General features: G+C 45.2%; 1 protein-coding gene across 8 annotated transcripts in view; it reads left to right on the forward strand.

The window, feature by feature from the left end:
• Positions 1-12,358, forward strand: part of tfec (transcription factor EC) — a 63,203-nt gene extending 50,845 nt beyond the window's left edge. For 3 of the 8 annotated variants that reach the window (XM_042079390.1, XM_042079395.1, XM_042079396.1), the window contains 7 exons: positions 1,577-1,813; positions 2,284-2,385; positions 5,180-5,300; positions 6,821-6,877; positions 6,996-7,071; positions 8,313-8,460; positions 11,095-12,358. In XM_042079390.1, coding sequence (XP_041935324.1) covers positions 1,577-1,813; positions 2,284-2,385; positions 5,180-5,300; positions 6,821-6,877; positions 6,996-7,071; positions 8,313-8,460; positions 11,095-11,598 — 1,245 coding nt within the window. In that variant the 3' untranslated portion in view covers positions 11,599-12,358. Of the gene's footprint in view, positions 1-747; positions 1,176-1,576; positions 1,814-2,283; positions 2,386-5,179; positions 5,301-6,820; positions 6,878-6,995; positions 7,072-8,312; positions 8,461-11,094 lie in introns of those variants that run through there. The other 5 variants (XM_042079394.1, XM_042079397.1, XM_042079391.1 and 2 more) reach the window with 5 other exon arrangements.
• Positions 12,359-13,141: the final 783 nt, after the last annotated feature.

A 13,141-nucleotide genomic window follows, 5' to 3' on the forward strand; every position in this document is an offset into this window, starting at 1 on the left:
GCTGTGCTGCTACAGCTGTTGGTGTCTTAAGTGATGAATGTGACTTCTTTCCACAATCCATAATTTGGGGAATTAATGTCAATCTTCTTTTGGGATTATGAAACTTTTGTGTGAAATTGAATTTGACATAAACCAATTGGATGTTTCCCCCCTTAAGGCACGTTTCGGACGTCATAAATGTGTTGCCTTTTTCTGTTGGGTCCAAAAATAACTCAGGGGACCCAATAGAACCATGTTAGAGATGCACCGTGTGACCTTAGTGAGAGAAATAGAAAATCCTCCCCCTCACACTCTCTCTGTCTCTCTCTCTCAAACACACACACACAGACTCCAATAAAAGAATAGCTGTCTCACATTTACGAGATGCAGTGAGTTAAAATTAGAAGGAGGGCAGCTTTTCTTGGGCCATAGTTATTCTTTGGGTTATCGGCCTAAGACAATGCTCCTACTGAGTGCCGCGGTAAAAATGGCCACAGCCAAGTTATTTTAAAACCCACGTGGAACAAATGTCATTTGTGCCCTAGATCCCCCTGAAGCAGAAGTGGCATAACAAAGAAGCAGGGGGAAGTTTTGCGATTGGCTGGCCAGTACGTCATGAAAGCTATGAACCCACCCCTCAACCCCACCGCCTCCTCCCCACCCTCAAACCCCCCACCCCCCCCATCCCTTAACCCCCTCCCATTGAAAAGACTGATATAGGCCACAGGCAGATATCCTGTCGTGATCAAACTGAGGGCAATCTGATGAGTCTCTGTTTGAGGTGATTACCACGGCTAGTAAAAAAAGAGGGGGCTAGCCTGCTCCACGCTCGCTCCACTAATTAGGTGATTTAGTCTTTGGTCCTGCCCTCTTATAAGGGCCCACTGGTCAGAGAGGAGGGGACAGTCACCATCTCAGACACACCAACACTTCATCCTCTCGTTCTTCCTCAGGAGAGACTCAGTTATCGCCACCAGCAACAACCCAAGTCGGTGGCAGTGACAGGATCCTTTTTCTGGGTTTCTCTACTTAAACACAAACCAAACAAAAACAAACGACAAGAACTGAAAACTAAAGAAACCGGAACAAAACGGGGAAAAAAGTTATTGGCGAACCGACGACGGCGCGCACTGAGAATGCCCCATTTAACTGACTGTTGCTACTACAACATGAGAGACGGCATTCGAGTTTCCAACGTAAGGAGCTTTTGGGCATTTGGGGGTTCTACACGGCTTGCACTGAAGGGGACCAGTTGAGAGGGCCATCGTGTTTTGTTTTCTTACTGACTATGTCTTTGGGAGATTGGTGAGGTGGATTTCGTTGTGTCTGTTTAAGTGTGTAGCTTTGCTACCAGCTTGGTTTTTGGTTGGCTCTGCTTTACTAGCATGAGAGAGAGAGAGAGAAAGAGAGAGAGAGAGAGTTTGTGTACGTTTTCACATACTGTATATCTAACGGATGGGTATGCCCTTCTTGCTACAATGTTTTGTTTTTAAGTATGTGTGCATATGGTTGTCTATGTATGTCTTGACTTTCTAAAAGCTCTAAAAGTCATTCTATGCCCTCTCTCTCACCTACCCCCCCCCCCCCCCCCCTCCAGGTACAGAGTCACATAGAGAACCCTAAGTACCACCTCCACCAGGCCCAGGCCCAGTACCTGACTCTGAGCTCCAAGCTCGCTGGCCAGGCCCACCCGGGCCCTCACCCTCACGCCGGGCAGCCGCTGGGCACCGTGCCAGTCATGCGTAACGGGCACATGCCCCCGCAGGGTGACGGCAGCACCCCAGGCAGCCCCATCCACCTGCTGACCCTGGCAACCAGTAGCCATGACAGCGAGGTGAGTCATACGTGTGCTCTCTTAAACGCTTCTGAAAAGTTTGCACTCTGAAATCCTAGTAGTACTTTATTATGCTCCTGAGCCCCCACCCCCCCAACCTACCAACCAACCACCCACACGCCCCCATTGCTTTTCTCTCTGTTCATCAATAACTTCATTAAACAGAAAGAAATTTGTGGAAACTAGTCTGATTGCAGGCGTTTCTGTGTTAGATAGCTCCCCTTCTACCCCATTGTTTGTCTATGCCTGCTCTGCTGCTTTCTGAAGAAACGTCTGTGGTTGGACTAGTTTCCCAACTTCTCTTCGATCTGTGTACTGTCCTTGATGAATGATTGATACAGTGTTATTTACTTTCCTGCTGAAAGAAAGTCGAGAAAAACAAACAAAAACAAACAAACGGCAATAACAACAAATTTGTATTCACAATTGTCAGAGCAAAGGAGTACACTGAAATTACTGTTTTCTTTTAGTTTCCAATGGATGAAGTTATTGATGACTTAATTAGCCTTGAATCCGGCTTCAATGATGGGGGCTTGGATTGCATGGAGTCTAACCTCTTAATGCAAAGCAATGTAAGTATAGTCTATTGTCAACTATTCTGTTGCTAAGTGTGTTTGTTTGTGTGGTCAGCCCTCTATCACTGTTTGTGCACCTAGCATATTAGCGTCAGTATTTAACTGTGATTAGGTTTCTCCTCTGTTGGAAGTATGTAGCTGAGAGTGACGCAAAACAAGCAAACAAGTACTTAGGACGACTTTACCAATCACCTAACAATAGAACTGATGGTGTGTCCCATGGTTTTACATTGACATGTAAATGTGGTTAAAGCAATTAGGGTTGCTTCAAAGACACTGGCGAGAATGAAAGGCTTTTCTACCCCAGAGCAAACATTACCTGTGATCAGCCTTGGGACAAGCTTGGGAAAAAAGGGGTCTCTGACTCAGTGTGAGGTCAGATTAAGTACGCCCAAGAGTCAAAGTTCAATGTCTTAGCCTACCTTGTCAGAAGACTTAAGTCATTTTCTCTTTTCTCTCTTTCTCTCACTCTCTTGCTAAGCCTGACGATACAATGGATTAGGCAGATGCTGACAGCTAACATTGTAGCATTTGGTGATGTGAAGAAGGGGAGAGAGAGTGTTAATTAGGGAGGGAATGTTTTCAGTGTTTTTTTACTCTCACACTGGAGAAAAAGTCTGTGTGTGTGGGGTGTGTGTGTGTGTGTGTGTGTGTGTTGTGTGTGTGTGTGTGTGTGTGTGTGTGTGTATGGTGACATTTCATCTGGGAGGTGAGAAAAACCAAATCCGACTCGAGGAATTCCAGTGGAAGAAGAATAGGTTGAAAATATGTTAGCCATGTTATGTAGCTGCCACTGAGATAGAAAGAAAGAAAGAAAGAAAGAAAGAAAAAAATGCTCTTTCAAAATGAGTTATTACACAGAATAATGAGTGCAAGAATGCGTGGGAGTCTGAGGGAAACAAGTGGCCTTAGTATGACAGGGATGCGGGCTAGCATTCCTCAACCGTTAGCTGACGTTAATACTAGCTAGGTCTCGGACAAAGAGATACTTGAATCTCCATTAGCACCACACCTGAGTTCAACACAGAAATATGCTTCTCTGAAAGGGAATTTGTCAAGTAGCATTCCAAGCTAAAGAAGGAACACTTTCACTCATAGAGAGGTTGAGAGAGAGAGAGAGAGAGAGAGTGAAATAAGGATAAGTGAAATGAAGGGATTAAAAAGACGAGAAGAAGAGGGTTGCGTGAAAGTACCAGGAGAGATAGACAGATTGAGAGAAAAAAACAAAGACACTAGTTGATAGAAACCCAGAGAGAATGAAAGGCAGACAGATAGATAGAGAGTGAGAGAGAGAGAGAGATTATGATTATACAGAAGGAAAGCAGTGAGGCATCGGATTGGACTAATACATACACTCCCGATGGGCCTGTTCTGAAATGATACCGTGCTTAAATGGATCAATTCATTTTAATTAGTTGCACGAAGCGATGCGTCTCAGCTCTACGGAGTGTCAACACATCCACCAACACAGATGGGGATGGATGGCAGCGATTAACCAGACGGCAGGCGCACGACTGTCGCAATCCTTCATTTTGATTAGCAGCGCCCCACCTCATGCGTGCATACACACACACACACACACACACACACACACACACACACACACACACACACACACACACACACACACACACACACACACACATTTGCATCAACTAGTGTTGAGATAATCACTAATGCAAAAGCAAGGATCACATAATGGTTGGCTTTCATTCTCTCTCTCTCTCTTATTTGTCATTCCTGCACTCCTTGCCCTCCAGGAAAATCAGATTATATATGGACTTTTACTGTGAATATCAGTATTTCATGGCACACACACACACACACACACACACACACACACACACACACACACACACACACACACACAATCGGCTCTTCGCACATAGCTTTCTAAATCCATGTCTCCACATACCACCAGTGTCATACAGATAAGGAAGAAAAAGATAAGGAAGAGAAAAGAGATAAATGTCCTCATGCTTTTGGGTGCTTATGGGAAATGTTACTTACTCTATCGTTGACATCTGTGTGTGTGTGTGTGTGTCTTTGTGTGTGTGTGAGAAAGAGAGAGAGGGAGAGATGGGTAGAGACACTGAGATGGCCCTTTTCATAAAGAGGGGTGCTATTTTTAAATCAGGCAGCTGCATTTTTGTCATGGTGGCCCAGTACAAGGAGGTCTGTTACTATTGGTAAACGCAGACAAAACTAGACAAACACATACCATCCTTAGCCAGAGAGTCAAGTAGGCAGACAGCAAACACAGACACAGACACACACACACATGGGCCTTGAAGCCATCTCAGTGATGCCCCCAGCAACATCTCACTCTCACTCTCTCTCTCTCTCATCTTAAAAGGGTTTAACACATCTAAAGAAAAGAGAGACAGGAAGTCAATTGAGACCTATGTCCAGTGTCTAGACAATGCAGTATCAGGGCTTGTCAGGAGGGGCTGAAGAATGTGGAAGTGTAGACATTTAGCTCCTGTGTAGAGGGGGGCATCTGGGGAGGGCAAAGGAAGCAACATTGGGGATGAATGAACCTCTTCAGTAATCTCATCTGTTTGTCTCTCTCTCTCTCTCTGTCTATCTCTCTCTCTCTCTGTCTCTCTCTGTCTATCTCTCTCTGTCTATCTCTGTCTCTCTCTGTCTATCTCTGTCTCTCTCCTTCTTACTCATCTCCTCATCAATGCACACACGCACATACATCACTCCTTTCTCTCTCTCTCTCTCTCTCTCTCTCTCTCTCTCTCTCTCTCTCTCTCTCTTCTCTTTCTTTCTCCTCCACTTCTAGGTGTCCCTGAACGGCGGGATACTGGATGTGTACAGCGGTGAGCCAGGTATGCTCACCCCTCATGGTGGACTGCCACCCATCTCTTGCCCCACAAAGCTCACTGTTAAGAGGGAGGTCACAGGTACGGCAAATCCGACAGCGCAGAGCAGAGCTAATAGCTAACGTTAAAAAAAAAAAGATCCGTACCAACACATTGCTTTATTTGAAAGAGATGAATGACAGTTCTTACAATCAGAGCATACACAGAGACCAGGGGTGGGATGGGGTGGGGGGGGGGGGGCAATATTCACATTTACTCTTACATACAGTACTTCTTATCAAAGAGGGTGAAGGAAGGTGGGTATCGTGAATAGGGATGTTATTTTACTTATTTTATTCAAAGAGAGTGTCACTGATTGAGACACACAGAGAGAGTCTCCCAAGTGAAACTTTGTAACACTGTGTTTGACAGAGTTTGACCTAATAGTGGACAAAACAAGTAATAACCAATTAAACTGCAGTTGAGTCATTGGGGGCAGTTGAATACATGCTGCACGTGCGTATGCGTGAAATGCAGGGAGGGGAAAAGGACTGATTTAAGTCTGGTTGGATAATCATCTGTTGAATGTTTTTTAAATCAAATGCGGCTGAATTTCAAAAGAAAACACAAACATAGGTTTTCATCTTGTTTGTTGATTTTTTTTCCCTCACAAAGTATGTTCAAAACTTGTTTGGCTTGCAGTTACTTCTCCCTCTTTGCTGATAATCAGTAAATCATTTCGCAGGAAAACGAAAAAAAAAAAAAATGGCAATGAGTTTGCCATGGTGCATGCAAGCAACACAAAAAGCCTCTGTGTAAATGAACAGTCTTTTTTCTTATGAATGTCATGCATCAAGTAGAGCTAATTGATTTAGGAAATAGAAAGGATGCCTGAAGAACGCTTCACTACGATGCGCAAATAAGTAAATTACAGCCTTTTTCATATAAGTGTGCAGGGCTCCAGACAATGGGCGTGTTACATGGGGTTTTAAATGGGCCTTATTGAATCAACAGAAAACAGATTGAGAAATCCAATCACGCCGCCCAATTATGTAATTTGGAAGAATGTGAATGTGAATATGAACACTTGAGAGAGTATCTCTCTCCACCCCCTGACCCCCCCTCCACCCCCCCCTCCAATCCCCACCCTTACCCCATCTCATCCCTTTTTTTTTACTACATTTACTAAATTAGCAAATTTGTTAAGTTGACTTGATTGTGAGTCTCAGTATGTTAACAAGGACACAGAAGAGGCCACAGAGGGCTAAAGAGGAGCTCTGTGGACTAGGAAGAAGAAGCTCTTTGAGGGTGGACGGAGGGGGTAAAAAGGTCATTCCTGTTTGTGGTCGGAGGGGTCGCGTGGTGCCAGGGGGAGTCGGGCGATCGGGGCGCCACGACGAGTTGGGGGTCAGGCGGTCCTTGAGCGAGTCTGTGTGATCACAACCTGGGCAAACGAGGGTGCAAAGGGTTGAGCTGACTGATCTTTTGTGAGGGCGATGTGTGTGTGTGTATGTGTATGTTAATGTGTGTCTGTTAGCTTGGCGTTGTCACCACTTATCTGAACTTTCTCTCAAATTTTTTTTTCCTTCTCTCTGTTCTTCCTCTCTTTTCTCTCTTTATAGAACACGACACCAGAGTCATGGCCAAAGAGCGACAGAAAAAAGACAACCACAATCTCAGTGAGTGCTTCATCACTGACAATTAATCGGACTAAATTGTAATTATCGATTTGGTTTTGCTCTTAAAAAAATAATTTCTGTGAACATGTCTTCATCAATCGCTCTGTTTGTCTTCCAGTTGAACGGAGGAGAAGATACAACATCAACTACAGAATCAAGGAGCTGGGGACGCTCATACCAAAGTCCAATGACCCGTAAGTGTCTGAGTCGCTTTTCACTTTTCTCCTAAACATCCTTACTGTCACATAAGCTAATGTCCATACTTTCACAATACACCAGCAATAGCCCTTCCTGAAAATAAATTATATACCACATTTATATTTTACATTTATTTTATCCATAGCGAATATGATTACCATTAGAGTATGGTTGGAAGAAAAAAAAGCCAAATAGAAGTAAAAATACATTGTGATAGACTGAACGTGCTGAAAGTCTTTTATTTTCCTACCTACTGTACCATGACTGGAGCCAAGTCCTGCATAAATATAAACAGAAGCTCAACCTTCCTTTGTTGCTTCCTTTGTTCTTTCAACAATGTGCTCATCCATTCCTTTTTTATATAATTACACAAGGCCCCAAAGTGCTACCCAAAGTTTCTGATTCATGTTTGAGTAAGGACTGCTGAAGCCTCCTGCTTTTTTTTTTTTTCAGTCAAGGTTTTCAAAGTCCTTGAATGAGACTGAGGTCAAGAGTAGGCAGGTTGGAGCACAGTTGGCCCCTGAGATGGGGAGCTCAGCCCGGAATGGGACTCCATTGGCCCAGCTCAATTGAACTTTGGATGGAATTTAAATGGAGGGCGACTGTTGTCGCTGGTGCCATTAGCTCAAGATAAAGGAGATTATTAACTGCCATCAGAACCCAGACGTCTTATTCGGGTGGAAAGGGACGATTTTAACCAGGTCTCTCACTCTCTTGCTCGCTTTCACACTCCTTTTAAAAAAAGTAATGGTATCAGGAGCCAGTGCTCTTTGCTTCCTCTTCTAAGTCCAATCTTTTTTTTACACTCGTTTTCCGACACTCATTTTTGGCCCAGGGATTAATTTTACCACACAAGGACCCCCAGAATGGACTTTCTCCAGATGTACTTAAGTATTCTATTAAAAATCCCATTCAGGGGGCCAGACGTAATGTCCAAGAATGAATAATTGGTCGTGTAAATCACTATTCCTTATTCATATATAAAAATTGAGCCTTTGTAAGTTTTTTTTTTTTTGCTCTCTCTCTCTGTTCATTTCTTTCTGGGGTGCGAGCATTCTTGCTGACACGTGGACTTGTGTTTAAAAGGTTATCTCTCTCTTTCTCCCACATTCTCTTCTCTTTCTCTCTCCCTCTCTCTCTTTCTCTCCCTCTCTCTCTTTCTCTCTCTCTCTTCTCTTTCTCTCTCTTCTCTCTCTTCTCTCTCTCTCTGTCCTGTTGTCTGGGCGGTGCTCCACAGGGACATGCGCTGGAACAAAGGGACGATCCTGAAGGCCTCGGTGGAGTACATCAAGTGGCTGCAGAAGGAGCAGCAGCACGCCCGTGAGCTGGAGAGTCGCCAGAAGAAGCTGGAGCAGGCCAACCGCAGACTGCTGCTCAGGATCCAGGTACGAGAGTGGTGCAAAAACAAAACTCCTTTACTCACCCGTCGTCATACGCTCTCAGAGAAGAGGGAAGGATGGAATGTGTGTGTGTGTGTGTGTGTGTGTGTGTGTGTGTGTGTGTGTGTGTGTGAATAAAAGACAGAGAGGGTAAGAGGAAAACCAGATGAAATAAAGACAGTTCAATTAGACAAAAACAGGGAGAAAACAAAAGTAAACAGACTGAAATACACACACATGGACAGATGCATAAATACACCATTCACACCCTCTTCATTCCTCCCTCCATCCTTTCCTCTATCCCTCTATCTCTCTCTCCATCTCTCTCTCTGTCCCTATCCCTCCATGCCTGTCTGCCAGGCTTCCCACTGATGTGAGTAGCTGCTGTGTCCCTCCCTCTGCTTTGAAGTGGGACTCACTGGAGTAATTACTTGATTATCAAATCCTGCATCAGAGGACACACACACACACACACACACAAACACACACACACACACACACACACACACACACACACACACATACAGAAACAAATGCATGTTCACATAGCCCACATGCCATAGCTCTCACGCAGGCACGAAGGGAAGGCTGGTTAGAATCATGCAGTCCAATTGGCCTGCTATTGACACACTATGCACATGGCACACATACTGGGAGAAAGACCAGCACGCTTAATTAGACACCACAGACTTGTACACAGCCCTCTACTGCTCCAGGGACCATGGCTTTGTCTCCACGCGTTCCCCACAATGCCACCATATGCCACTATGGATCCGTACCCACAGCCCCTTTTCACATTCAGACACCTTGGATTGCCAAGGTGCTCTACAGGGATGAAAAGGCCGCTTTATGTATAGATGACAGTTTTTTTTCTCTTCAGCTGATAGACAAACAGCTCTTTATCTGTGGATTCCACTGAAAGACTCCTAAGTATTAGAGAGAGAGAGAGAGAGAGAGAGAGAGAGAGAGAGAGAGAGAGATGAGCCACAGATTCCACATTCTTGCTCTCCAGGAATGACAAACTCCCAACCCAAAGCCTGTGTGGGTGTTTGCGTCAGTATTCCACCGTTGTTCAACATTGTATCAGCATTTAACCTTGAAACAGCACTGTAGTACTATTCAGCACTGAATCACCACTGTTGCACTGTTCAACATACCATTACATCAGCATTGTAGCAGTGCTCAATATGTTATCAGCAATATTGTGGAGTGCTCTGGCTGGTGCTTGGTTAGAAGACTCTCAGGGCTCTATTTTAGCGATTGGAAATGTTTGGTCAGAGATGCAAAGTTTAAGAGTTGTCCAGTCAACATTAGCTAATTAAATGGTGTGATTTTGTGATCAGCGACCGGACACATTTTTCAAAAGGGTTGTTCTTCTGTTTCTTAATTAGTCTCCACAGTCATTAACTTCACCGTGGTCTCATAGGCAACAACAAAACAGTTCTACACAGTTATTTACTTTCACTATTGACATATCCTGAAAAAAGCAACACTTACCCCAATAATGTTGCCCCACGAATGACTGAATAAAAATCTTAAGGATATTTATCCTGCAGAGGAATTGTTTGGGACTGGTTGCTAAGGGCTGCCTACATCTCCTGACATTGCGTCTTCAGCTGTGTATATTCGCCTCTCTCGCTATAGACCAGGTTTTTCTTGATCAGTGGCGTAATGATTTTTAGACGGTGTAAAAAGGTGATTTTTGGATCATGCACCAGATCACACCTTTTGTTAATTGCCACACCCCTGGGCGCAAGGTTTAATAAAAGTGGAGGTTCATGGCGAGAAATTCATCACTGGATTGGGTGTAGGATAGCAAGCTTCGGGCTTTGTGCCAGATGTGCCTTTGTGAGGTACAGGCCTCTTCTAGAGCAGTATCGGCACAGACTGATGATGCGCTGAGTCCACTGACTGATGAGATTCGTGAGTCGCCCCCCCCCCCCCCCGTCCGTATTTTCTTTACTCTGTCCCTGTCATGTTTATGATGGCAAAGCTCAAAGGATGGATCAATCCAAGTGGAAGTGGGGTGTGTGTGTGTGTGTGTTTGTAGTGGATGTAGATGTATGAAGGGATTGGACACACACACACACACACACACACACACACACACTTTGTAGATAGCCGAGAGCCAGATTAATCACTCCCCCAGCACTAAATTGGGATGCTGTTTAAACACCATCAGTCAACCAGGCAGTGCTATGGGGTGGACATGAGTACTGATGCGGTGCTCAGTGCTTGGGGAGGCAGTGGCCAGATCAGTCCCTCAGTTCTGTCGCGTTCGGTTCACATCCACTGCTGTCTTTCACTGTCTGAGAGAACAAGGCTTCAGGGAAAGAGGATGTTTATGTGGTGGAGATATAGCCAAGTGAATTAGCTTGTAGTGCATTATTCTTTACATTTGTTTTCAATGTACTACACTAGTTTAAACCTATTTCTATGGTATGCTACACCATGTTTTCTGTGGTCCTTCCTGTTTAGTCATCTCGCTGGTGCTCTCTGTGATATTTAACTCTGCAGTATTTTATGTGGTTTTACTCTATCTAGAACTTTCTCTCTCTCTAGAACTCTTGTTTTTTTTCCAACTCTGTTCATCTCTGTGGTCTAACCCCTCTTGTCCTCTCCTGTGCGTTTTCTCCTCAGGAGTTGGAGATCCAGGCACGGGCCCATGGTCTGCCCAGCATGGCCACCTCTCTGGGGCCCGTCGAGCTGTCCAACCATCTTCTCAAACAGCAGCAGCACCAGCCTCAGGGACCCCAGCAGCCCCCCCTCTACCCCGACGAGCTCAACGGAGGAGCCGAGTACCTGCCCCGCACTCCGATCATGGGAGCTCAACCCGGTGGTGCCGCCGCCGTGGCAACCAGCGGAGGGGCCACCAGCGGCATGCCCTCTGTGCCGTCGTCAGGCGCGACGGGCGGGGCAGGGGAGCCTGGTGACGGCTCGACGACCTTCTCGGACCCGTTGTCGCACTTCACAGACTTCTTCAGTGCCACGTTGAAGGAGGAGCACCGGCTGGAGGAGATCCTGATGGACGATCCGCTCTCGCCGTTCGGCACTGACCCCCTGCTCTCCGCCGCCTCGCCCGACGCCTCCAAGGGCTCCAGCCACCGCTCCAGTTTCAGCTCGGACGACGACGATGACCTCTGATGGACCCCCCCCCCCCCCCATAATGACCTTTGAACCCTCCTGACCTTTCACCCCTCTGTGGCCACGCCACTCCACTGCCCGACACACTCCCAAGCCACAACTCCAACTCCAGGCAAAAAGACATTTTGCAAAAAGAGGTTTCATGCTGGAGCCCTGAGACTCTGTGCCCTTGTCTCTTGAACCACTTAACTGCTTATGAAGAATGGAGAGAGAAAGTGAGAAAGAAGAGAGAGAGAGAAAGCGTCTCCCTCCCTCCGTCCTCCCAGATCTTACCGACATTCATTGAAGCGCATTAAGACAAAAAAGGGAGATCCAGTGATGATGGGAGATCTTAACAGAACTCTGCGAACACTGTGCAGCCTGCAGTCACGAATAGACTGAATGACTCCCTTACTGTATGCAGTTCTTACACTGACCACATCTGATGCCTGCACTGTGCAGGAGAGATGTGTTGTAAATGTTTCTTAAATGTTCTTTATTGACGTTTATGAAGCAAAATGGCCAACGTTGCCTTAATCTAATGTGTTGTAAAAAAGAAAATGGACAAAGCAATGCAATTATAATCGTACTAGTTAAATACCTAACCCTTCTATTGTCTTGTCTTAAATGTATTTTTTAAGAAAATATGTATGTTCATGTATTTATATGTTTTAATCCGTGTATTCTCAAAAACAATATTTCTTACATCATCTAACATGATACATTTTTTATTCTTTTTTGGGGGGTGGGGAATAGATAAATAAACCCCTTTTTATTTTCAGTGACCGTACATCAGTCTGATTTTTACACCTTTATGTCAGGTGTCCATCTTTAAAGATTGACTGACACACATTTTTGGCACTTTAAGATTACTCCTCTCTATCAAAGACCCATCAATCTCACTTTCCGAGTATAGCTGCAATTAACTGAAAAAAAAATGTATTTTCTTACCGTCACGCACAACCCAACTTTTCTTTGTAGAGAGAAGAATAACTCCCGAGACACCTCTTGACCCACGAGCCTTTGATTGGGTAGCTCTTTGTGATGCGTTGCAGTAGGTCAAAGGTCAAGTGCGGTGCTACCCCAGACACTCTCCTTGAACTCTGGGGCTGATTGACTCTCAACAGAAGGTGAGTGAAACATGAGACACAAGGTGTCTGGGTTTTACACCCTACAGGGTAGAGAGAGAGAGTGAGAGAGTCTGAGAGACAGGTAGAGCGAGGCAGAGAGACTTAGAGCTAGAGGTAGAGAGAGAGAGAGTCTGAGAGATAGGTAGAGCGAGGCAGAGAGACTTAGAGCTAGAGGTAGAGAGAGAGAGAGTCTGAGAGATAGGTAGAGCGAGCCAGAGAAAGTGAGAGCTAGAGGGAGCTAGAGAGAGAGAGAGTTGAAGAGAGAGAGAGAGAGAGCTGGAGAGTGTGATTGTCATGACTAAGTGACAGTGCACTGATGAACACTACTGTCCTGAGGGTCACTAACGAGGTGGAGAATAGCCATAATTACCCAGCTGCTCGAGAGAGAGAGAGACAGAGACCATTAAAACCAGACCGAAGAAGAACAGACTGAA

The sequence above is a fragment of the Alosa sapidissima genome, chromosome 22 (assembly GCF_018492685.1).
Source record: "Alosa sapidissima isolate fAloSap1 chromosome 22, fAloSap1.pri, whole genome shotgun sequence".
Classification (NCBI taxonomy): Eukaryota; Metazoa; Chordata; class Actinopteri; order Clupeiformes; family Clupeidae; genus Alosa; species Alosa sapidissima.